Here is a 24,142-nt window from a genome sequence, read left to right on the forward strand (position 1 = left end):
TAAGTACAGACTGTGAGTACTTTGCCCCGTCTGCCTTTATAATTAAATATATTTCTGAGTCTGTACTGCTTTTTAAACATTTTACCCAAGTGAGCTAAAATCTTTTTTTTCTTTTTTTTTAGTGTCTGAATGTGTGCTTTTACTAAAGTACAGTGTTACATACCTTTGCCCCTCTGTTTTTGCACTACTGAATATTTTATTCAATAGTCTGCTATTTTTAACTTTTATTGAAATCAAGGAGTTCGCTCAGTACTTGCAGTTTGAGTCTTTTTTGTTTGTTCTTTCTAAAAGACTTCATCAGTATATTTTTGCCACATTTGCTTTTGTATTCAAATGCATTTCAAACGCTGTACTTTTTTAAGAATACAAAGTAAAGGAGTTGAAGAACTTGTCATTTTACTATTTTGTAACATAAGTGCAGTAGCTGTCATGTAAGCATAGTTGCCCCGTTTGAGAGTGAGAAAAAAATATATACAAAAAAATATCGTCTGAAGTTTAGTAAGAACGAATTTGAAGTTTGTTTCTTACTTCCCACACTAAACAGTGGACACTTGCCTTTGAAAGAAATGGGGGCGTATTGCACAGGTCTTACCAGAAAGACCACATGCACGGTGGTTTTACTGCCTTCGTGCAGGGGGTGGGGGTGCAGTGTAGGTGGAGGAGAGTGAGGAGAAGCTGCCGCATGATTTTCACATACGATGCCGAACGTGGTGCGTTAGAGGACTAATCCTTAAAATGATCGATTCCAATCCGAAGTTGTATGTCATCATCCCAGCTCATGATGTTGGATGCTGAAGGCGACGCAGCGAGCTCTCTATTGGCTTCCGGCGGCGTCGCTCATAGGATTGACAATTTTTTTTTCCCACGTACTTGCAGCTCTAAGCAGCTGATGATGCCCAGGCAGTGAACGCGGAGCTTGGGAGCAAGTATCACATGCAACTTACGCCCCGTCGTCGGCGCTTTGTTGACCGAGGATTCGCTCTCACCTCCGTCCAGGGATTGAGTGAGTGATTTTTCATCATGTCACGACGCATAGGCCTGATTGGGCTTTTTTTTTTTCTCCCCTCTGACTCCTCACTCTCTCTCAGTCACATTGCTCTTCATTTTCCCATCTCATCCTCTCCTATGTGCATGACGCCTGCTTGAGCATCCCCACCTCACATCTGTAAGGTAAACACGTAAATTAAATAAATAAATTAGTCCCCCCAAAAAGCTCCTCTACGCGTCTTAATGATGGCTTTTAGAAGGTATTGGAATTGCTTATTCGTGCGTCTTGTTGGCGCAACATGGTCGTGAACATGCTCGGCATCTAATGTATGCACCGGTTGCTGTGGAGGCTGAGGGGAAGCGTGCACAGTGCTGGAATGGTGGCGCGCTCCGCAACGCAGTTAAACGGTGTAGCAATCTCAGTGCAACATCACGTGCATCCTCACTTTATTATCTAACCACTGGAAAGCATGTTTGTTTTACATCTATACTAACACTATCAAAGTCATTCTTTATTTCTGGGCATGTCAGATGCAGAGAAAATGTGATCAGGGCGGTCAGGGGGATATGTTTCTCCACCTATAGAGCTGCTCGTTTTTTTTTTTTTTTGGATAGGTTTGCTTAATGGGCTCTATAATCAGTCCTCAGTGGCAGCAGCATATCCTTCGATGGCCTCAATCGCTTCTCCTGGAAGGATGTAGCTGAGTGGAGAGTGCACCGCATAGGAAGACGCCCACAGGCACATGAGCCATATCATCATTAAAAGTGTGTTTTGGGAGATAATGAACAAGTGTCAGCTACACAGTCATTGGTGGAAAGTAATAAATAGTAGTTAGTTACTTTAGGCTACTCGTACATTTTTGAAGGGCTATATCTATGTTTTGCTCTTGTGTTAATTTTTCTGACGACTTCTTGCTTTGACACGCTTGATTTGAAAACATATGTACTGTCCTTCACCCTAAATAGGGCAGGGTTAAAAATTGGACTAACCCACTAACTTGGGTCAATTTTGGGGTACTTCATGAACAACACACAAGTTGTATCAAAATCATCAAAGTTAACTGCTTAGTCCAATTATTCTAAAATTGGGTTGTTTTACTTTATCGACCTTTTTCAACCTCCATTGATGTTGCAATGCAAACAAACAAACAAACAAATAAATAAATAAATAAATAAATAAATAAATAAATAAATAAATAAATTAATAAATTAATAAATAAATAAATGCAAAATGTTTACTGTACCATGCTTAATTTAAGAACTGCACAGGAGTTGTTTTTTGCACATTTGTCTGTACTTAAATATTGTGTGATTAGACAAGACATCAATAAGGGAAACCATGACATAACATGAAACAAAACCGCAATGTAACAAACAAAGTCAACAAAAACACTGCTCATGAAAGTAGAATAGATACCCATGTACAAAAAAAAGACTGGTAAAGGTAGAAGTATAAAGTCCTTTAATTAAAACAGTGCAGACTGTGGAAACAAACAAAAGTAAAATGACTTTTTTGTTACTTTGATGAAAAAGATGTGGACTATAAGGCCTCTATTAGAAAGAAAATATCAGACAAAAGTGGTGAAACAAAAATATTTAACTTTAGGTATTGTAAATATGGAATATGGTATCTGTGGCTCAGGAAATCTGCTGTACGGTCTTGCAATACTATGTATGGATAATTCACTTGATGCTCTCCATGCACCCAAGTGCCTTTAAGCAAGATGCTGAGGGGCAGCTCGGTACCGCAGCTGGATGAATGAGTGAATGTTTCGAGCACCCTTGATGAAGAAAAGAGCTGCAAACCATTACAGCCATGCAAAGGGCGCCCATGTTCATTTAGCATCCTTCTTTCTAGCACAAAACTAAGCATGCAGCTCCGGCACATGGGTAGTAGCAATGGCGAAGTCAACTCGAAAAAATATCTTTACAATAATGTGATCTATGTGGCCCCACCAGTCTAAACACTGCTTGCTTGACCACGGAAAGGTCGTCCAAGACGTAGGCGCCTCGCTCCATGTTGTTGTTGTGTGGGTTCCCACATAACAGAGACACTTGATTTTGGAGCCTTACTTTTTATTCTTAGCATTTTTTTTCCACATTTAAATTTAGCAGGCTTGTTAACAATACTTTTTCTCTGTGTTGTGTCAAATTTACAGACATTTTTTTGTCTCTCTACTCCCACACCCTTTTAACACATTTCAACTTATTAAAACACACTTTATAACACATTCCTTTGCTCTTGTTCTGACTCTCAAAGACGATCACTCAAAAATCCCTGTTGTAGAAATTAGGTCCGGTAAATAATTCAAATGTCCTGTTTGCCACCGCTTGTGCCTCAGCCTGATGAGATGGAAAAGGACAGGGAAGATTCAGTGGGCTGAGGTCACGCTTAAATCACCTATGATTTATAGATGTCCTCTCGGAAATGCTGCATTTCTCTACATTTACATGTCCTAGTTAACAACCATCTACTGCAGAATGTATCAATACTATATTTTTAATGTAAGGAATTACGCAAAGTAGGACCTTGGACTGGGAACTTTGAGAATTAGCATTTGGAAAAAAAAATCGACACTATGCTTTTAAATAGAACCTGAGGTAGAGACTGCAATGGAATCATTAATCACTCCATCCATCCATTCCCAACACCACTGTTTATCCTGTTTTGGTTTGCTGGAGCCTTTCCCTGCTAATGTCAGGCAGACTACACCCTGAAGTGGTTGGCAGCCAGTTTCAGGGCACATATAGAGACTAACAACTAAACACACCCACATGAACATTGCCACTGAGCAGAAATTGATCCCACGCTGCCTGCACACAATTCAAGCGAGTGGACCCCTACACCATCAGCGTCTTACACCGAACAGTATCCAAGTAATTCTTTTACCAATGACACTTTAGTACTCTGAGGCAGCTCAGCCCCAGGCTGGAGCCAACACTAAGAGAGCAAAACAACTTCAACCAAGTTGTTTTACCAAGTCAATTTGCTTAGTGGTGACAACCAATCAAAGCCCATTTACAGCCTGAAAAAAAATATGTTAGCCAACCAGAGGGGACTTCATTCCTTATTTCGCAGCAGTCTGTGTTATATGTACAATAAGATTTGTTTCTGTTTAGCTTGCAACAGTGTGTATCAGACTTTGCCTTGCTCTCTTCAAACAGGATGGCTGTGTGCTGTCAGTACTTGCATTTTGTACTTGAGTAGAAGAAGATATTTATGTTAAAAAAAAGACTCATAAAATTTGAAATATTGATTCAACTCACGTACTGGTACTTTAAATGTACAAAAGTAAACATGTTTTTTTTTAAACTGTAAATTACATGCACTTTACTTTTCTGATAACTTGGCAGACTATAAAAAAAAACCTTCCCCGCACAAAAAAAACCCAATGTTAAATCTTTTATTAATTAACATTATGCATGTAATGAGAAGAAAAAAAATCACACAAAACATTTTTTCATTATTATTTCAAACCAACAACTAGCTAGTAATGGCTCAGGATTGGTGCTATTGTCACGCCTGTGCCAGAGCACGCTCTGCCGTCAACCTCCCTTAGCCACACCCCTTCGTTATCGTCATGTCTGTCACCTCCTCCCTCTTGTTACCTGATGTATTTAAACCCTGCCCGTGTGTTCCTCCTTGTTGGTGTCTACTGTTCGTGCCCAGTGTTCCTGTTCCTGTTGTCTGGAGGCTCACAGTCAGAATTTTAACCTTGTCCAAGAGGACTTCTGTCGGTCAGTCTGTCTGTTTGCTGGCCGTGAGTCTCTATCCCGTCTGTGTCTTCGGTTCGCCACCTACCTCCCTTCCAACTAAATCCTGGTTCAAGCTGCATTTGGTCGCCCTGGCTCAACTCATTCCTGACAGCTATCGAAATGTATTACTAATGTGCAAGCACCTTCTCATTTTGCATGTGTGAACGTTTTTTGGCCTAGTTTAGTCGCCATAATTAGTGTTCCAAGATGGCCGACCTACTGTGAATGGGTGCCTCAAATTGCGCAGGGGTCACAGGTCACGTCTTGACTGGCACAGGTCCTAATAAATATGCAGGGGACGTGTGTCCCCCATTTGCAGTGCCATCTGCGCCACTTGTTATCTGTACACGTGGGGGAGCAAAAGTGATCAGTTATGAGCGATATAAATCTCAAGTAAAGCTTCACAGGTACCTGAAGTGTCCACATAAGTGCAGTAAACAAAGTCATTACTAGCCTCACCTGACTGTTGGATAATGACTATTCCTATATGACAAACATTGAAAAGGTCAAGTACACCCACCACATGATTGACATCAATCAGCACTCCATAACAGTCCACAATGCTTAGTTCCTTCATCGAAATACTGCATTCTTACCTTTTGACTGTTTGCTTTTGTCTTTTAGGCACAGCTGTTTGGAGGCTCCAAAAAGACTGAGAGAAAAATAACCTGGAGAAAACAGGAGTCGTAAATTTAAAAAAAAAAATGACATTCACAAGCATCAGAGCAGCAGCTTGAGGCAGAGGGGGACATGAAGACGAAGAGGACTTAGAAAGATGGGGTGTGGTCAGAAGCTCACCGCATTTCTCTTGGACTCCACACTTGCTTCTAACTCCATCTCGCAGCAAGACTGTCACCGCTGAATCACCAAGGGTCTCGTTTCACCTGCTGGAGGAGCTCCGCTAAACGGTGATGTGATGAATAAGTTTGAAGTCCTTGGCATTGTGGGTGAAGGTGAGTTGCTGGATTTTATTGCATGTGTTCTTATGTGACATGAGTTAAACGTGCCTTGCCCACTGAGGATCGAGGTCTTTCTCATCTCTTTGTTATGTTTTATGATACCCTTGGTGAGTTTGATTGAGCGAGATTTTTATCGCTGTGCAGATGAAACCGCAAACAATTATGGCATCTTGATGACCATCGTGAGCGCATGTGTTGTGTGTGTGTGTGTGTGTGTGTGTGTGTGTGTGTGTGTGTGTGTGTGTGTGTGTGTGTGTGTGTGTGTGTGTGTGTGTGTGTGCGTGCGTGCGTGCGGGCGGGCGGGTATGCGTAGTAGCGTAAAAGAAAACATGGATGGATGGATGGATGGATGGATGGATGGATGGATGGATGGATGGATGGATGGATGGATGGGTGGGTGGGTGGGTGGGTGGGTGGATGGATGGATGGATGGATGGATGGATGGATGGATGGATGGATGGATGGATGGATGGATGGATGGATGGATGGATGGATGGATAACTTTCACTGCAAATGGGCAGAAGATGCAGATTGTGCTGCCAACATTGTCAACCCATGATGCATTGCACATCCGCAATCAGAGGTGTGTCAAGAAACGGCTTCAGAAAATTATGAAATTGCTTTGTGCAATTTGCTTTCAGAGCTTGTAATAGGTGCATGTGCAGTGTTTTTGACGATATTAGTTAAAATAAAAGTGAGACAAGTGTGTAGGAGAGTTTGTATGCCTCACACCTCGTGCACATTTGGGAGCCCACAACACAATTTAGAGGTTGCAACTTTAAAGCACTTCTCAGATTCATGTTTTATTGATATTTTTTTCTGTTTCTTTATGAAGGCGCATATGGGGTGGTGCTCAAATGCAGACATAAGGTAAGAATTCTCCTCACTGCAGGTCTATCATTTATTTGTATGACACCTCAAATTTCATACTTGGTATGTGGGACATCCTTGTTGTGGTTAAACTAAGTTCATTGGTGAACATTATGCAAAAGTGGATGAATGTCTGTTTTCAGATTCATGTATAATTTGATTGACTTCCAGTAGCTCCTTGAAAGAAGTTTCCAAATGAATGACATTCATGTATTTGACTTGAACTACACTTCCAGTGGTGTCTTTATATAATTGAATGCTTGTGTGTCTTCCTCTCCTTGCGATTTCTCAGCAGTATGTTTATCGAAGCATTGGCAATCTTGTCAGGCTATGAAGTGTTGTGCCTTGCACTCACACAAATTGCTAGGCACTTTTGGAAATGTTAGTCTAATTGATATGCAAGGGAAGATGAGACTCTGTTAGGCAGGACATAGCAGAGTGGACAGAGAGCCAACAGAATAATTGACAGCAAACACACCCACTACACGCAAAACGTTAGGCATATTCAAGTCAAATTTCAGGAAGGGGTGCAACTGTCAACTCAAATGCCATTTCCCCCACAAGTTGATCAATAACTGGCAGAGGACTGGAGTTAAGGCTTCAAAGTAGCGTTTAGATTTGAAAGCAGGGTTAGACTTTCAAAGTAGGTTTAAATTCGCTTTCAAACTAAGGTTAGGGTTCAAATGAAGGTTTCAAACTACTAGTGGGGTTTCAAATTAGGGTTAAGGTTTCACACTTGGAAGGTTTCAAACTAGGAGTAAGATTTCAAATTAGGGTTTCAATCGCAGGTTTATGGTTTCAAATTAGGGTATCACATTTAGATTAGGATTTCAAGTTAGGGTATCAAACTAGAGTAAGGTTTCAAATGAGTGTTTCAAGTGTTAGGGGTTCAAGTTAGGTGTTAAATCTAGGAGTAGGGTTTCAAAATAGGGTTTCCAGTTTTTGGTGTATTTTCAACAGGAGCTTGTCAAATGCTCTTAATTCCATGAAATGCTGTTGAGCGGAGACCTGAGCAGTTGATTTTCCTCAGGAACATCCTGCCACTTGATTCTCACTGACTTGAAGTCAATGCGATTCTTGTTCTCACGCAAAGCCAGACCCTGACCGGATTAATCCTACATTTGCTGTACAAGAGCAAGTTATTTTTACTTTTCTCGGCTGGAAGCAAGGGAAAAGACATCGGGTGGGAGGGGAGGAGCAAGAGAAGCAACGTGATAGTGTGCATGCGGGTGCGCAATGGAATGGAGGAAGTACTGAATTGAACATGGAGACCTAGCTGATGGTAACTGGGTCACCCTTTTATCAGTCAAAAGCCGAGCTGGTATTACTTTGAGTCAATCATAAGAATATATAAGATGCCATGCAATAGCTACTGGAATCTGACCCCAGTGGGTGACTGTGATGGCACTTAACTTAATGCGTTGCAAATGTGTACGTCTAAATAATGGATTCATGTGCACTACGTGGCGACTTGGAGGGAACATTTAATTAGCGCAGCAAATGCGTGCCAGCTTTTGTGCAATGTTCCACCACTCCGTTACAAGTGTTGTAGCGTATGTGGGTGTGTGTACGGAGGCTAACGTGTTATCTCTCAATTTGGGAGTGACAATAGCGCAAGCTACATGCTAGCCAGTGTTTCCCCAAGCCAATTTCTCGCTACTAAAATGACCTGTGATTTGATTACATAAAACTAAATCAAGTGACTTTGTAAATAGAAGTGACGCAGGTTGAGGCAAAACGTGACATCACAAATTCGCACAATGGCAAAAATAAAACAGCAAAACACCATAGTTGCAAATGTAAGAAAAACCATTGTGTGATCAACTTTTGATCTGAAAAGAAGCAAAATCTGTGCCTTGTGTATCACTGTGGCCGAGATTTAGTCCGTATATGTTACAATCTGGAGCTGTTCGTGTCCTAAGTAGAAGAAAAGTCAGCGGTTATTTATAACTACACTGACACCACCGTGGCTCCAAAGACGAGAGAAGGTCAGAGATGCTATTTACGATTAAAACAATCATCAGCACCCTGCGAGATGCTGTCACGGAGCTTGAACGCAGTCTACTACATCATGCATGAGCGCTAATGACGGGAAGTCCTCTGCCGTTCACGTCCTTTTGCCTTCAACTTCAGCTGCAAGAACAAGTCGTTGGATTACATTTCTCTCCTCAGACATTAGGTGAAAATGATGTGGTGTTTTTTTTTTTTCCCGCTCTCGGAAGCATCCTGAGCCTGGCAGCGGGTTTGTGTGGGAGATCTCGCTGCCAGCCCCTCGCTGTGCGCCAACACTGAGAGACCTCTGATGTCTGACCCCTCTAGAAAACAACACAATCGAGAAGCATTGGAATAGAAGAGATGACCGAGGGAGAATCACATGTAGGCTTTAGTTCTCGTTAGTCTCTCTCCTGCCCATAGGTTGAATCTGAGTTTAGATATTATTTTAATTAAAGCATTTCTTGAATGATAATCAGCGTAAGTTAGTGCTTCTTAAACATTTCATTCTTTACCAACAGTAGGATACAGATTGCCCAAGAGTTGTCAAACACAAGGCAGATGATTCCTGGATTGTATTTAATCTTCTAGTGGCATTCTATTTAATGTTCTTGTACCCCCGAGTTTGCTCCAAATCCGATTTCAGTCATTTTGCAGACAACTGCAACAGACATGGCAGATATGCGAGAGGGAGTGCTGTGCCACTGTGGGAGTGCTCACAACTTACCTCAATCGTGGACAATCAAAGCATTTCCTTCCCTTTAAAAGTGGCACACTAGAGTCTTTTCACAGTGGAAGGACCTTCAATATTTTCGAGCTCCTTCCCTCTGCTCAGCACGATGGTACAATGCACACCAAACAAGCAGGCATCCAGTGGTTTCTTTCCCCTTGACATTAACACCTTCACTGGTTGACTTGTAATTTCAAAGTGACTTGTCAATCTGCAAATCTCGAGTGCCTTAATTACTTTATTCACCGTTGCAGCTCTGTCACACATTCGATCGACTTCAACTATCAAAACAGTTTTTTTACATACGGAGGATTTTGATTCTGAAATGTGTGTGTGTGTGTGGGGGGAGCCCGCTGCTTAAAATATTAATCAGGTCACACCAACAAAGATACATTTCCAAAAACAGCACAAAAGCAAAACAAGAAGCCTTTAATTAATTCATTTCAAGTTTTGTGAAAATGCATTATTCACGTCCACCACAAGTTCCTTTGAAATGACATTACAGCAACAAATCAGAGCCAGTGTGCCTCATTTTTAAAACTGCTTTTGCATATCACCAAAGTTCCACCCGATTTGAAGACTGATTTGAATGTATGGCACCCCAAGCCAAGAGCACGGAAGGCCCCTCAAAAACAACTCATTGCCACAAAACCGCGAGAGAGAAACCCGCGTGAGTCATTTCTCATCGCAGATCAACGTCATTGTATCGGGTGTTGTTTAGTCACATGATCAGACAATGTGTGCAACCTCTCGATGAGTGCAAGTGTTGTGTTTGTTTCCGCTCACTTGCAGGACTCCCCTCTGTACACAGAATGATTCATAGCTCACTGGTGCTCACCTAGCTCGCTTTTGTTTTTGTGTTTTGGGTGATTCCTGAATGTCGGAATGGACACAGTGATTAAACTGGTGGCTTTGGTTCTGAAACGTGGAGGCGGTGGTGGGGCGTGCACATGAAGTTGCAATGCAAAAGCCGAAGATTTTTGTGATTTGGAGAAAATACAAATTGGTTGAATTTTGGAGGGGGTGAAATTGTAATTTTTATCAAATTGTTTTTTGTGCTTGAATTCACCATTTGGTATTGGGCCTTGGTAATAATATGATTAGTTTATAATAGAGCTTAATCCAGCAGTCTTCACAGATGATCTATCAGCGACATTAAAAAAGTTTGGACCCATGCCTCTAAGAATGTTTCCAAGATTATTGTGCATGTTTTCTGGAAAAGAATCCAGGCCTCTATTGGTGCTATCTGTGAATGTGTTCCAAGCCATCCCAGCAAATGTGGGATGTGTTAAATCCTGCGCACATCATCTCGTAGAGCAGCAAAAGCCACATCGGAAAAAAGAACCTGGAACTAGACCAGATTGTTGAATTCAGCAGGGTCACTAGAGCAAAGCTGAAGATCCATCTTAACCATGCCAGGATATTCTTCTTTTGTTCTGTGTGTGGGTGCCCCAGGGTAAAAGAATTGCCTCTTGTCTAGATATACTGAAGTCTTTAAATCTGTTCAAGTCAATTGAATCATTCTGCTCTTCATTAGTTTTACAAAGCCACCCATCTGTTCATCCAGCACTCCATCCATTCCCGGGAAAAATACAATATGCTCCCATTCTGAAACTTGTTTACAATGAGACAATAAGGATTATGATTGTGCCTATTGTTTATTTATACACATTTATTGCACCCATTCTTGGTTTTAACGCTCATTCTTGCGTATTGACAGGAAACCAACGAGCTGGTGGCTATCAAGAAGTTCAAAGACAGCGAAGGTGAGCAGGACAATGGCAACCCCACCAAAAGGATCATCGTCCATCATCTTTATTGTTGTGCACACAGAAAATGAGGAGGTTAAGGAGACGACCCTTCGGGAGCTGAAGATGCTTCGCACGCTGAAGCAGGACAACATCGTTGAGCTGAAGGAAGCCTTTCGCCGCAGGGGGAAGCTCTACCTTGTTTTTGAATACGTTGAAAGGGTGCGCACTCTCATCCGTCAGTGTAGACCAGGGGGTTTCAACTGGTTTTGTCCAAAGGACCGCCATTATAATCAATAAGCTGCTTTGGTGGAATATTATTTTATTTTACATTGCTATTTATTTGCATCTGCATGTCTATTTTGGGAATCTCAGCTACATTTGACATCATTGGGATGGGTAAATGATTCACAAAATTAGCTGGAAAATAAATCAAGTCTAAATAATACATCTGTTTTATCTTTAAATATGCTACAATTATTTTCTATTTCCAATTTCGTGGACCACTTGCAATGCCGCCACGGAGCAATAGACGGCCGCGGACCACTGGTTGACAATCCCTGGTGTAGACTGGATATTCTCACAGTTCTGCATCCACACATTTTCAGCTTGTTGAGGCTGCTCAGTTACACGTTGGAAGAAAAAAAAAGCATCACCATGGCAACATATGAACTTTGTTTTCATGAATAGTGTATTCCCTCACTATGTTGCCACGGTATCCAGCCCAGTAGTTATTTCATAATAGGTTTGATTTTAATGTTCAGTGTAATTTTTGCCCACAGATTTTTACATTTCATTGCTAAGTGATTTATTTATTTATTTTTATTATTACTAAGCTCCTTTCTCGGAAACACCGACCAATCAAGATGCATGTGAACGCCTGCTATTTGCAGGAATTGGGTAATAGGGAATCATGAAAATCGGTGAGAATCACTGGTCTAACTAAAGCGCCTCAACTCACAAGAACATAGGGCCAAGTTGCCAATAGATGGTGGCAAAGTACTACTTTTGCCTCAATTCAGAACCTCAAGTCACAAATTCTTGGCATCATTCCCGCAACCGACTGACGATCAGTCCAGGGTGTGCTCACCTCTTGATTGATCCCAGCTCACACGGAATTCTAAAGGAGGACACGCCCATGAAAAATGAAGAGATCATTTTTTTCTGTAGAGGTCATTTAACCGTTGTATGCACATTTCAGAACATGCTGGAGCTGTTGGAGGAACTTCCAAATGGTGCCGCGCCAGATAAAGTCCGAAGCTACATCTACCAGCTTATCAAAGCAATCAACTGGTGTCACAAGAACGAGATCGTGCACAGAGGTGGAATATTTATTATTTTTCTGAAATGGCATGATGATGGTTTTCTGTCTCTCGTGTCAGTCCTCTTGGGTGACATTTTGGGATTAACCCAAAATACACTGTAACCCTTAAACATGAGTTTGATTTGACCTTCTGTCTATTCATGGCTCAAATATGAATATATTGTATCACATTTAAGGGTCTTCCTGAAATTTCAACCAAATATCTCAATAGTGTAGGTTCAAAGGTAGCAATAAAAAAAGATTCAGACACATTCATCAACGGCAAAAAGATGTAAATATAATACTTTTGTCTTTGGGTTTCCCGCTCCTCCAGATATCAAACCAGAGAACCTGCTCATCAGCTCTGAGGATGTCCTCAAGCTCTGTGACTTTGGTGAGCTTTCTTTCTCACATGCTAGTGCTAAAATACAGAATTTTTACATTACTACTGACCAGAAACCAAAAAAAAGGATTTATATTCTAATTCTTCAGTGCTTCTCATTCCCTGGTAGGCACAAGAAACGGTACCGTTTCTTAAAACAGCATTCTCTTTTTTCACGGTGCATGTTCAAAGCATTGCTCTTTGTTGCCTACAGCCTTAGAAGTTCCCAACCTGTGCAAGTCATTTTTAAATGCTACAGGGGTTATGATTGTTTAGCAAAAGGAACAACAAAAAGAAACCTGCCTAGAATTGCTCCTACCTCAGGTACACAGTGGCTCAAGTCAACATGTTTTCCTGTCAGCCTTTTGTAGACTGATAAAACTTTTACTGTTCAATAAAGTACACAACACCATGGGCTGAGTCTCAAATGAAATTAGCAGTAATCACTGTAGTTATTTTTATTTAGTTTTGCCCTGTGAAAATTGTCATTGTTTATCACCTTGTAAATGGTGTATCTGCAGGAGAATTTTTGCTACTGAAAACCAATACAATAAGATGCATAGCTAAACCCTCAAACACTAATAGAATGAATATGTATGAAATGGGTTTTTCCAGAGAAAGTAAGATTAATGTTGTTTGTTGAGCCTGAGAAACCAGTCATTTTTCAACATTCAGAGTGCATGGCCAGCGAGCTAGGCAGACAGACAGGCAGAAAGATAGACAGACAGACAGACAGACAGACAGACAGACAGACAGACAGACAGACAGACAGACAGACAGACAGACAGACAGACAGACAGACAGATTTATATGTTTGCATGCATTCACATGTATTTATTTTGATTAATTTGTGTTTTACTTTGGCTCAGGTTTTGCACGCAACCTGTCTGAAGGAACCGATGCCAATTACACTGAGTACGTAGCCACAAGATGGTACCGCTCACCCGAACTGCTGCTTGGGTGAGTAAGGACTAGATGGAAGGTTGAGCATTGATTAACATGAACGTTACATGTGAAAAAACTCTTTACACAAGAGTAGTTTTTGGTTGGTCGGTCGATTGGTTGTTTGGTGTTGTGTGTTTGTTTTTGTATGTTTTTTGTTTCTTTGTTTGTGTGTTGCATTGAGATGGCCAACACGAGAAACATTTATCAGTGGGTTTTTGTGTGTTCACTTTACATTTTCCATTGTAGATCTGTAACCTTACATTTTTAGCTATTAACCTTCATTCAGTATTGGGGTCTAATTTGACTTGTTGACAGCAACAAAAACATTAAATTTAATTGCTTTTCCTAAAGTGACCCCAAATACACAATACATAACATTGTTTAAAAATGTACTGGTTTTTTTTTTTTTTTTGGTCCATGTGCTCCAAAGTTTTTGTAAACTAAGGTTGTTTTGTGTCTACTAAATGAATTTTAGATTTACTAGTGTGTTAAATGAATAGTAAAAGTCTTGAAACCCAAACTACTGTATGTTTTATAAATGAGTGTATTTTTTATGGGACAGTGATAAAACAATGAGCAGCTTGAAGCCTCCTGTAGTTTTACTGATTTTGGGTGCTTTCCACCTTCTTGGTCTTGAGATCAAATTAGTGTTGTGTTGTTCATGCAGCTGTATGTTGTGTTTTGATTTTCTGCATGAAAAGTCCAGTCCAGCTGAGAAACAGCTGAAGTCACATAGACTCGATGCGCTTGCTTGATTTAGTAAACGCCCTGGAACATTTATCGAGACGCAATTTGAATGCCGCCCCCTCAAATCATCTCTCCCTCCAACACCACCTCTGCTCGACTGCTGCCAGATCGCTCGCCTTTTCTCACCACGCTCCTCAGCTCCATTCTCTCGCAAATGACAGTTTGTTTTATGTGCATCGCTTCCCGTAGCATGCAATCGCTCTTTTTATTTCCCTGCACCAACATCATTCCTTATTCGTCTTCTTTTCATTTCCAGCACCGCCATTCTTGTTTTCTCATTTCAGCACCGAGGTCATAATGCGCTGTTAACGACTTGGCACATTTTCTTCATCGTGTCAGGGCTCCTTATGGCAAGGCGGTGGACATGTGGTCAGTGGGGTGCATCCTCGGGGAGCTGAGCGATGGGCAGCCCTTGTTTCCCGGGGAAAGCGAGATTGATCAGGTCTGCTTACTCTCGTCCCCTTAAAGAAAAACATTTCTCACAAGACGTATGTCATGTTCAGCATTCTGAACATCTATAAATGAATACATAAGAGGAGAGTTCCTCCAACTGTGATAATTGCAGATCCGTATTTCCCCCGCAATAATCCAAATGTCTCTAGCATTTATTATCTCTCCTTGATGTCCATCTTAAAGTGCATGTTCTACTATAATGCTCGTTGTCTTCACTAGTAAGACAATTAAGTGGAGAATGAGTCAGGCTCCCTATTAGAATATCTGTCTTTGATTTTTTTTTTTTTTTTTTTTTTTTACACACGACTGCCTTCTACTACTGTTTGACATTTCAGCACTGGTATTTTGGCTAAAAACGTACTTGTTGACATCTGCACGCTACAAGTAGCCGACTATGAGTGAAGCACTACACCAGTAGAATTTTATAATGTCACGCGAGCAGGGGTAGGCAATGGCGGTCCTCGGTCCAACATATTTTAGATTTGATTTGATACACCTGATCCGAACGATCCAAACTGATAACGACTATTAGTGTGCAGAGGTCAAGTGGTGTACTAGAAATATAAAGGTAGTTGTCCTACTAGTATAATTGTCTTACTAGTGAGGACAAAGCGCATACTCGTACCGATTTTTTTTAAAGAGATGGAAAGTTGCACTTTGTTCTTTCATTCGTTACGCTATCCCACAATGTCTACGACAATATCAACACTACGATAATATTAACACCAATGTATGATTTTATTATTATTTACAGCTATTCACTATTCAGAAGGTCCTTGGGCCACTTCCTGCTGAGCAGATGAAACTGTTCTACAACAACCCTCGCTTTCACGGAATCAGGGTACGACACTCTGCTGATTATTTTTTGTCGACTTCCTCGTATTTCTTTCCCCCTTCTTCGTCCTCACTCGTCGCTGTTTTTATCGCTCCCTCGCTTCTTCATGACTGAGTCCAGTGCTGTGACTCATGGGATGGAAACAAACCGTTCCACAAGGCCTGCGGTGAATGTGTGTGTCTGTGTCTGTGCGTGCGTGCGTGTGCAGTAGATTTGTTCGCAACAGTCACCGAGTACCATGTGACCTTAGCCAATTAGAACGTCTTACAAGCATAAAAATATAATTAAAAATATCAAGGTTTGACATCGTCTCTGTGTGTATGCGTGTGTCTCAGTTTCCCTCAGTTACTCATCCTCAGACACTGGAGAGAAGGTACCAAGGCATTTTAAGCGGTTTGATGTTGGATCTTATGAAGGTAAAATTCAAACACAATACAGTGACATTCTGCCTATTAACACAAGACACTGGTTAGGTAAAATTACACTACTGCTTCTCAAACATTTTGCAGAGGTTCTATTCTTATGATTACAATCATGCCGCCCAGGAAGATGAAAAATGTTCACGCCCCGCCCCAATTCTCCTCAGTCAGTAACTAAAAATAGGACAGAATTTGTCTATAAGATTGTAATACGTAGACCTGTGCATAACTTTGTAAGCTTATTAACATGTTCCCTGGGGTCACACAAGGGGGGCTTGCCCCACTATTTGAGAAGCACTGCACTCAAGGGAACAGACAGACTGCTACTTGTACGTGTACCATACATTGGAAAACTAATGAGAGTCAATACAAGCGCTCTGAGAGGCATTTATTTATAGACAGTGAACCCACGCCTTATTTTTCGAATTCAAAAACACTTTAACTTTGAACCTATCCTCTGTCATTTGTTTGCATGCATAGACAATTGCTGTACAGAATAAACCTTTTGTCAGTTATTCACTTTCATTTGAACTATTCGCGGCAGGGTTCTGTCCCTACCTCCATGAATTATGGGGTTCACTGTATTATGGTCATAATTTGCACTTCACACATTTAATCACAGAAGAGAACACTAGAACTACGTGTGACATTATAAAATTCTCTGAATCAACATCTAGTGCTTTGTGATCACGCGCAGCGATCCTGTAGTCTGGGTTTTATGTCAATTTCAGTCCATAGCTGTATTAAGCTAAAATGTCTGATGAGAAGTTAGATGAGAATAGACGCATTCATCTGATTCATTCTTATTCCAAAAATCCAATACTAATCAGAACACTATGTTTAGATACATATTTTTGCAAAGAACATTTTCTCAGAGAGTTTCCTTTGAATGCACGTGTGTGTCTGTGTATGTCTGTGTGTGTGTGTGTGTGTGTGTGTTTGTGTTACTCATCAGAACCTGCTGCTTCTCAACCCGACTGAGCGCTATCTGACTGAGCAGAGTCTGAATCATCCAGCCTTCCAGCCTCTGAGGCAGGTGGAGCGAGAGAGGCCTTCGCCTTCCTCGCCCAACCCTCCACGTTCCTCCAAGAGGAAAACACACCATCATGGAGAAAACACAGTCCCGACAAGGTCCAGTAAACAGCTTTTAAAATTAAGCTTCAGCTGTCATAGTCTTACATTTAAAAAAAAAATTAATGCACACACTATCAGCAGTGCTACATCGTCGTTCATCATTTGCAGCAATGCTATTTTGCTCTTTTCTATATATGGTCAACATAACAGTGAGAATAGTACTATGATCCGTTTGTGTTTTTCGCTCTGTTGAGTATCAGAACTTTAAAGGTTTTTAATCCAACCATAGCATCTAGTATATCAATTTCCACTAACCCATCCCAATTATATGTTGGTGTTAAGCTAGCTGACTTTCATTAGAAGAAATATTTCATTCGCTTTTGCGTTAGTGTTATGATAACCCTCAATAGGGATAGACAAATCAACAGCTTGAAGCAAGCACACTTTGCATTTTATTGCGCTAACAAGCTTTTGCATCCCATTTCTTGACTGTGACACTGAGACCATGTGATAAAGGAATACTTAAATGAGCTTTTAATTAGTTTAAGTTTAAATGTTTTTAAAGTGTCTGAGAAGGGTAAATGCCATAAATAGAGCTTCCATGTTATAATATACTGGTAGTGAATGTTCAACTTGGTGTGCTGCCCCCAAGCGGCCAGAAATAAAACTATCACACTGAATTTGAACATGTCACCCTAGGAGTCACACCAAGAGCTCAAGCCAGCGTCGCTCCAACAGCAAAGAATGTTCAAGTCTCCCACGTCATGGTGAACTCCATCACCTTGGCAACGAGAATTTTTTCAACGGTAACAAACCCCCGTCGAGTTTAAGTCCGACACTTCACCCCAAGAGTCAGTATCTGTCCCAGACCCTCAACCGCTCTGCCTCGTCCAGCAAAGATCTGGCCAATAACAACCTGCCGCACCTCCTCAGCCCCAAAGAAGTCAAAAACAAATCGGAATTTGATTTCAATTTGGGACCCTCGCCCAAGTTGCCAGAACAAGGACATGGTGCAAAGTACAGCCTCAGCAAGTCCAGCGGTTCCTCTCGCTCGCAGCAGCAGCAACAGCAGCAGCAAGGTGGACGCCACACCTTCCTGGAAAGCAAGACCAACACCTTACAGTCAGCAGGAGACAAACAACACGGGAGACACACCCACAGCGTGGCCGACTCAACCCACGGCTCCATGTCGTCTTCTTCCAAAAGCTCCACCTCCTATCTCAGCCTGTCCAAGAGCCACAACACTCTGAGCGATGCCAAATCTGTAGGAAACCTCAGCGACGGTCGACTTCACCCCGATGACCCAAATTCCAACACGACCGCAGCGGTGGGACCCAGCGCCCGTTTCTTCCCTGCCAGCTGTCTGGACCTCAATGCCCCTGCAGGGGCCCCCGGGCCACCTGGCAGCCCCTCGGCACGACACAGTGATCGCCCGGGGCACAGCCCCGCGTCCCGTAGCAGCAGCAACGTCCGCATGGAGAGCAGCACGCTCGACTCCTCCTCCAGACACAAGTCCAGACATAAATCTTTGGCTCCAGGTAGGTTACATGCTATCAACTCTCTGATAACTTTTCCATGCACACGTCCAACTCGACAAGGGTTCAGTGCTTGCTGTCCGCTGAATGACAAAATTCACAACAGGTGTTTAATCCTTGAATACATTTTCATTTATATGCCTGTGTGTGACTCCTTCAGTCTCTCTGTATCACTGCTTTCCCCTGAGAAGAGATATTGAATGAATCAACCAATATAGTATTTCCTCATTCAATTAGAATAGACATTGCCGTCAAAACAAGGTGTGGCAAGTGTCCATTGATCTGAGTGTCACAGAGTCTGCAACAGAGATACAGAGAGTGTGAGAGGTTGTCTATATCGGAGATGGGCAATTGGCTCCCCACGTGTGGCACAAAAGCATCAACTGTCATTTTGAGTTGTAATATCACATTTAACCACTAGATGGCAGGTATGGACAGCAACCCTGAACTAACAATTTTAGATGGATGGTAGATGATTGAAAATGTGCAATGAATCTTCCCTCTCACCCGCAGAGGAGGCCAAGGCTCCAGAGCTCTTAGACCCTGGGGGTGCAGGGATGCCTTCCACCCACACGCTGCCCTCCCCACACGATTCCTACCATTATGGCCTGGGTTACTCGTCGCCCTTCTCCTCTCAGCAACGGCCTCAACGCCACTCCATGTATGTAAGGAGAGAGCGCCACCGACCTCATGGCGGAGAAGCTGGGATGGTGGGCTTGCCCCCTCCAGGTCAGGCTATTCCGACACGAGCTTCTAGTCTCCAGCTTCTTTCCCCGCAACTTCAGCACAGGACCACGCTTAGTGGGCACTCGGTGAGCTCTTCCAGGGAAGACTGCACGGACGGCATGAGCAGGGTAAGTGTAATGTGGGGGTGGGGGGGAACCGGGTAAAGACGGATGGAGAGAGAGAGAGAGAGAGAGAGAGAGAGAGAGAGAGAGAGGAAACTTTGACCTGTACATGTCGGTTTCTTCAACAGAGCGAGCCGTCCCCTAAAGACATGAGCCACCCATGTGCCCCCGTCAAAGATTCAACTAGGGACAACACTGCCACTTTTCATACTCAGCGACCACCTAAGAATGAGGTTTGACACCATATGACTTCCATCTTACAAAGCGTATAGACAGCTGTTTGTTCACCTTGATCACGCGCCTATTCCGACTTTATTGCTGGTATTAGTGTAAATTCACTAAGAACTTTTTTGCTTGTCTCAGTGTCTCCTGATTTTTGTATTGTGTTGTCTTTGTGCAACGTAAAGGTCGGTATGTATCACGACGCTCATGGAGAGGATGGAGCGTCTTCCAAGGAGAACCGGATGATCTTCACTGAGTCCATGCCCCGAAGAGTTGGTAGCTTTTACAGAGGTCTGTAAAACTGTAAAAAACAAAAAAATATGTATTATTGTTTGACTTCAAATGACTTACCTGGACAATCTTAGAGATGATTAGTTATCGCAAGAAGGAACAAGGCTTGTCTTGGTTCTGTCCAGTGCCGTCGCCCAGACCAGATAACTCCTCGTCTTTCCACGAGGGTGTTGGGCAGGGTCGAGGACCAGTCGTACCCGTTGTCCCTGGCAACCCTGTTACCATGGTCAACCACTCCAAACGCCAGACTGCCTTTGACTGGTGAGAATCTTTTTTAAGAGAACGCTAAGGTCTTTCAAGTCGGAGTGGACAGTGGCTTAACTTGAGTTGAAAATGTTGCCACGTTATGTGGCCATAACTTTAGGTACCCCATTACAAAGATTTTCAAACATTCCCTGGTATTATGAAAACAATGATGCAGCATCATACCAGAATGGATTGTAAAATAAAAAACAAATATAATGTTGATTTTTTTTTCTAAGAGAGTTGTATTGCAGTGCCGTTTGTGTATTTTTTCTCACAATAAGCTTTTTGAAGGAGAAGTCATTTATCACATTGTGATCTCGCCATTACAAACATAGTCGATCGGTGATGAAGGTTTCCTTTTTCAGGAGCGCAGCGGAAGCAATGGTGATGAATCCTCCAGAGCCTGCCAAAGAGAAAGAAAAACAAGGCTTCTTCAGGGCCATTAAAAAGAAAAAGAAGAAGACACAAGGAGTAAGCACTTTTCCACAAACGATCCATTCATTTGATGGCAATTGTGGGAAATCATTACCATCATGAAAATAAGCAAAAGTCAATCAAATACATCTGAAATGATTGATTTCGTCAGATCCATGTGCTAGTTTTGAGGTGAATATACTCAATTTTGTTGGGTGGTTCCAAAAAATAGTAAAAATAGTTTGTAAAAACTTACTTTGTATTTCACCACCAGTAGGAAAAGTATACTGCAGTATAGTGCAGACATACTGTATATCATGTTTAGTGATCATTTATTCATTTAGTAGCTGCTGAGACTGACAGTGACATGTTTTCCTCTTCACAGGCAGACATGGCGGACGGGAGGAACCCCAGTATCAGGAAAAGCCTCTTCCCGCTCTTCAGCTCCAAGAACAGCCTAAAGCACAACTCAGCTGTCAAAGCCCTTCCTGTGGTGCCCTCGCCTATGCTACAACAGCAGCCTCCTCCGCCGCCATATCCTGCCACAACAGTAAGACTAAAGCACATGACTGTGATGCTTAAAGTCCATGTTCTCAATAGTAAGACAATGCGGATTACTTGACGATTACTTGTTGTAAAACAGTCGATTTAATAGCGAGCTGAATTGTCTTACTATCGAGGACAAAGACTTTATTTATACACGGGCCAAGGAAACATAATTTATTTGTAAACTAAAATATTTATATACCTGATGATATACTATACCTGATGCTTTCCTCATATCTTCTTGATAAAAGGGAACTGGGAATGCACAAGAGCATCTGTCCTTGCAGAGGGGCTCTAAATCATCCTCTCGCCACGGAAGCCGTCGGAAAAACCGAGAGCGTTCCCGAGACAGAGAACGGGAGCAGAGCAGAGACCGCGATCGAGACAGAGAACGAGAAAGAGGAAGAGAGAGAGTGAACGAATGGCCGACAGAAAAAGCGATTGACTCACATTCTCAGGTACATACTTCCTGGGCTCGGCCTCAAGTACACCTGAACGTTTAAAAAAAAAAAAACAATTTTAATTAAATGCAGTAACAATGTATTTGTACTTTGGTACTTCCCTCCACTAACTGTAAAACCTGATTAAAACTGATAACTAGTTATGTTCTTCAGTCGTACTTTGATTGTCCAGGTATGTGTACTTTACCTGAATACTGTATTTATCTTTCTAATGACTTTTCACTTTTTCTTGCTACATTTTGAAGCAGCTATGTTTACCCTAATACCACTTCTGTTTCCATCAAGTGGTATGGTCAGTCGTGGGAAATAACAAAGTACAAATACTTTATTACTGGCTGTACCTCTTCATAGAAACCTAATGATTTATTTGTTAGTTGATGGAACCTAATTAAGAGCAAAAATTTGGTTACTGTGCTTTATTATTTTTATTATTATATATTTATTATTTACATTTATTTTTATTCATGTATTTATTATTCATTACATTTATTTACCTGGCAACTTTCCTTGGTGTCTCTCTCACGCGTAGAGCCAAACGCTGAAGTCCCTTCGCAGGCTTCTCCACCTCTCCCCTTCTCCAAACCAAGGCCAGCCCCCTCCTCCTCCTCCTCCTCCTGCCCCCACAGACCTACGTTTCCAGCCCCCTCTGCCCAACCCCCCTCAGCCCTCCTCCAAAGCAGTCTACGCTGAGGGCCGGGGGCACGCCGAGAGCCGGGGTCACTCCGGAGCGAGTGGCTCGTCTCAGGCCAAGAACCGAAAGGCCAGCTACCCGCTGCCGGGCCAGCTGGAGTCCGCCTGGCACGTGTCGGCACTGCAGCGGGCTGAGGGCGTGCAGTTCACGGCCGAACAGTTGGGCATCAAACCGGGGCAAAACGGACCCACCTTTACCCGTGCCTCTCGCACCAGAATGCCAAACCTCAATGACCTAAAGGAGACGGCGCTCTAAACGGCCAACTCAAGCCGTACCGCCTCTGATACGGCTCATCGTGGACGCACCTGCTGGATCGAGGAGGGCACCGCTTGACTTTAGTTACAGTTTAAGTGAAAACGTCTTTCACTCCTCTGGCGCGATGAGCCCGGACAAGGACCGAATGCAGACACACTACTCGTCAATGTGAACTTGCACCCCAATGGAAAGCCCTTTGAGCATTTATATCCAGTTTAAGGTCTCGGGCTAGGCTCTCAAACTCTTTTTGTCTTGAAAATTAATTTTGCACATTAGTTTCAGTATATTTTTTTCCACAACTAGTGCCATTTTGGCCTACAATTAAACCATACTACTAAACAACCGTGCTGCACTGTTACTAGTTAGGTCAAACTGAACTAGTTAATCTCCATGCACTCCTTTTACTTCTAATGAAGCACTTGATGGTAACTGGTAGAATCGTCACTAGTAGCAGTTTTGCTTCAATTGTAACATGTTGTTTAACAAGCTGTCCTACGAGTGAGCGTATGTTTGTACATGGGTCATACGAGTGGTATCAAAGAAATATTAATTCAATCTCCTTGTTATCCATCTTAAGGTCCATGTACAATTACGCGCATTTGTCCTCACCACTAAGACAATTTAGTAGTTTGGGGCACACTAGTTGGGACTATCCTTGTTAGACCTACCGAGGCAGCCCAGTACTTTACTAGAAAGGTTTAATTGCATACTAGCCTAAAGTAGCCCTAGTTGTGGAACAAGTCATTCTACTGAATTGGCTGGGTAATGCAGACAAAGAGTGTTCTAGTACCGAGACCTGACACCGGATGAGAATTCGATGGACTAAATGCCGAAACAAAACTTTTCCATTGGCCTGCCCCTGTCAGGGCTGTTCTTCGGTCTTGAGGATTAGAAACTGCCTCTGCTCCCATCCTCTGGTCACAGAACACAACTGCAGCACACCCGCTTCCCCTGGTGACCACCTAAGCTTTTTTTTTTTTTTCTTCAAATATTTGATAAGACAGAGAGAGAGAAAAAAATATATATCAACATAATTTATTGTTATTTGTTTTACACCTGAGTATATAAGGTATAGTTATAGCCCTAATAAGATAAAGGGGATTATTAAAATGGTATGTACTAGTGTTCAATGTGTAATTACAAGAGCTTTACTTTGACACAGAGATGAATAGATAACTGTCATGGTGACTGTTGTTTTAATTTAATTTGATATGGTCTCGACAGATTTTCATATTTTTTTTCACTTTTGTGTGTGTGGGGGGGTTCCCCTAGAGACAATAACAATAATGATGACCATACATGGTGGTGGGGGGGGGGGGGGGGGGGGGGGGGGTATGTCATGTTAAGTTCTCAGTCAAGAATATACATGTCCAGCAGTTAAAAGCATTTCGAGGCTGTTTGTGAACATTTTGACAACAGTTCTCCTCTTCCTC

The 24,142-nt window shown here is 42.2% G+C and overlaps 1 protein-coding gene across 2 annotated transcripts; it reads left to right on the forward strand.

Annotated features, from left to right (window-relative positions):
• Nucleotides 1-649: 649 nt before the first annotated feature.
• On the forward strand, nucleotides 650-23,897 carry cdkl5 (cyclin dependent kinase like 5). Of its 2 annotated transcripts, none has more exons than XM_049717887.1 (21): nucleotides 650-1,003; nucleotides 5,368-5,696; nucleotides 6,538-6,572; nucleotides 11,015-11,060; nucleotides 11,128-11,264; nucleotides 12,244-12,364; nucleotides 12,680-12,739; nucleotides 13,597-13,687; nucleotides 14,759-14,861; nucleotides 15,627-15,713; nucleotides 16,043-16,123; nucleotides 17,082-17,257; nucleotides 17,900-18,738; nucleotides 19,249-19,589; nucleotides 19,712-19,816; nucleotides 19,991-20,096; nucleotides 20,222-20,357; nucleotides 20,708-20,813; nucleotides 21,142-21,306; nucleotides 21,554-21,760; nucleotides 22,293-23,897. In XM_049717887.1, exons 2-21 carry the CDS (start codon nucleotides 5,660-5,662, stop codon nucleotides 22,707-22,709), a joined length of 3,396 nt encoding a protein of 1,131 aa, XP_049573844.1. In that variant the 5' UTR covers nucleotides 650-1,003; nucleotides 5,368-5,659; the 3' UTR covers nucleotides 22,710-23,897. The 2 variants fall into 2 exon arrangements, with proteins under 2 accessions (XP_049573844.1, XP_068506564.1); XM_068650463.1 differs by lacking the exon at nucleotides 650-1,003 and adding an exon at nucleotides 3,265-4,725.
• The last annotated feature ends 245 nt before the right edge of the window (nucleotides 23,898-24,142 follow it).

This window comes from Syngnathus scovelli, chromosome 4, assembly GCF_024217435.2.
Source record: "Syngnathus scovelli strain Florida chromosome 4, RoL_Ssco_1.2, whole genome shotgun sequence".
Taxonomy (NCBI): Eukaryota; Metazoa; Chordata; class Actinopteri; order Syngnathiformes; family Syngnathidae; genus Syngnathus; species Syngnathus scovelli.

Coding starts and splice junctions, on each gene's coding strand:
- cdkl5 (XM_049717887.1), top strand. CDS start 5,660: ATGAATAAGTTTGAAGTCCTTGGCATTGTGGGTGAAG. Junction 12,365..12,679: donor GAACGAGATCGTGCACAGAG/GTGGAATATTTA, acceptor CCGCTCCTCCAG/ATATCAAACCAGAGAACCTG. Junction 20,097..20,221: donor AGTTGGTAGCTTTTACAGAG/GTCTGTAAAACT, acceptor GGTTCTGTCCAG/TGCCGTCGCCCAGACCAGAT.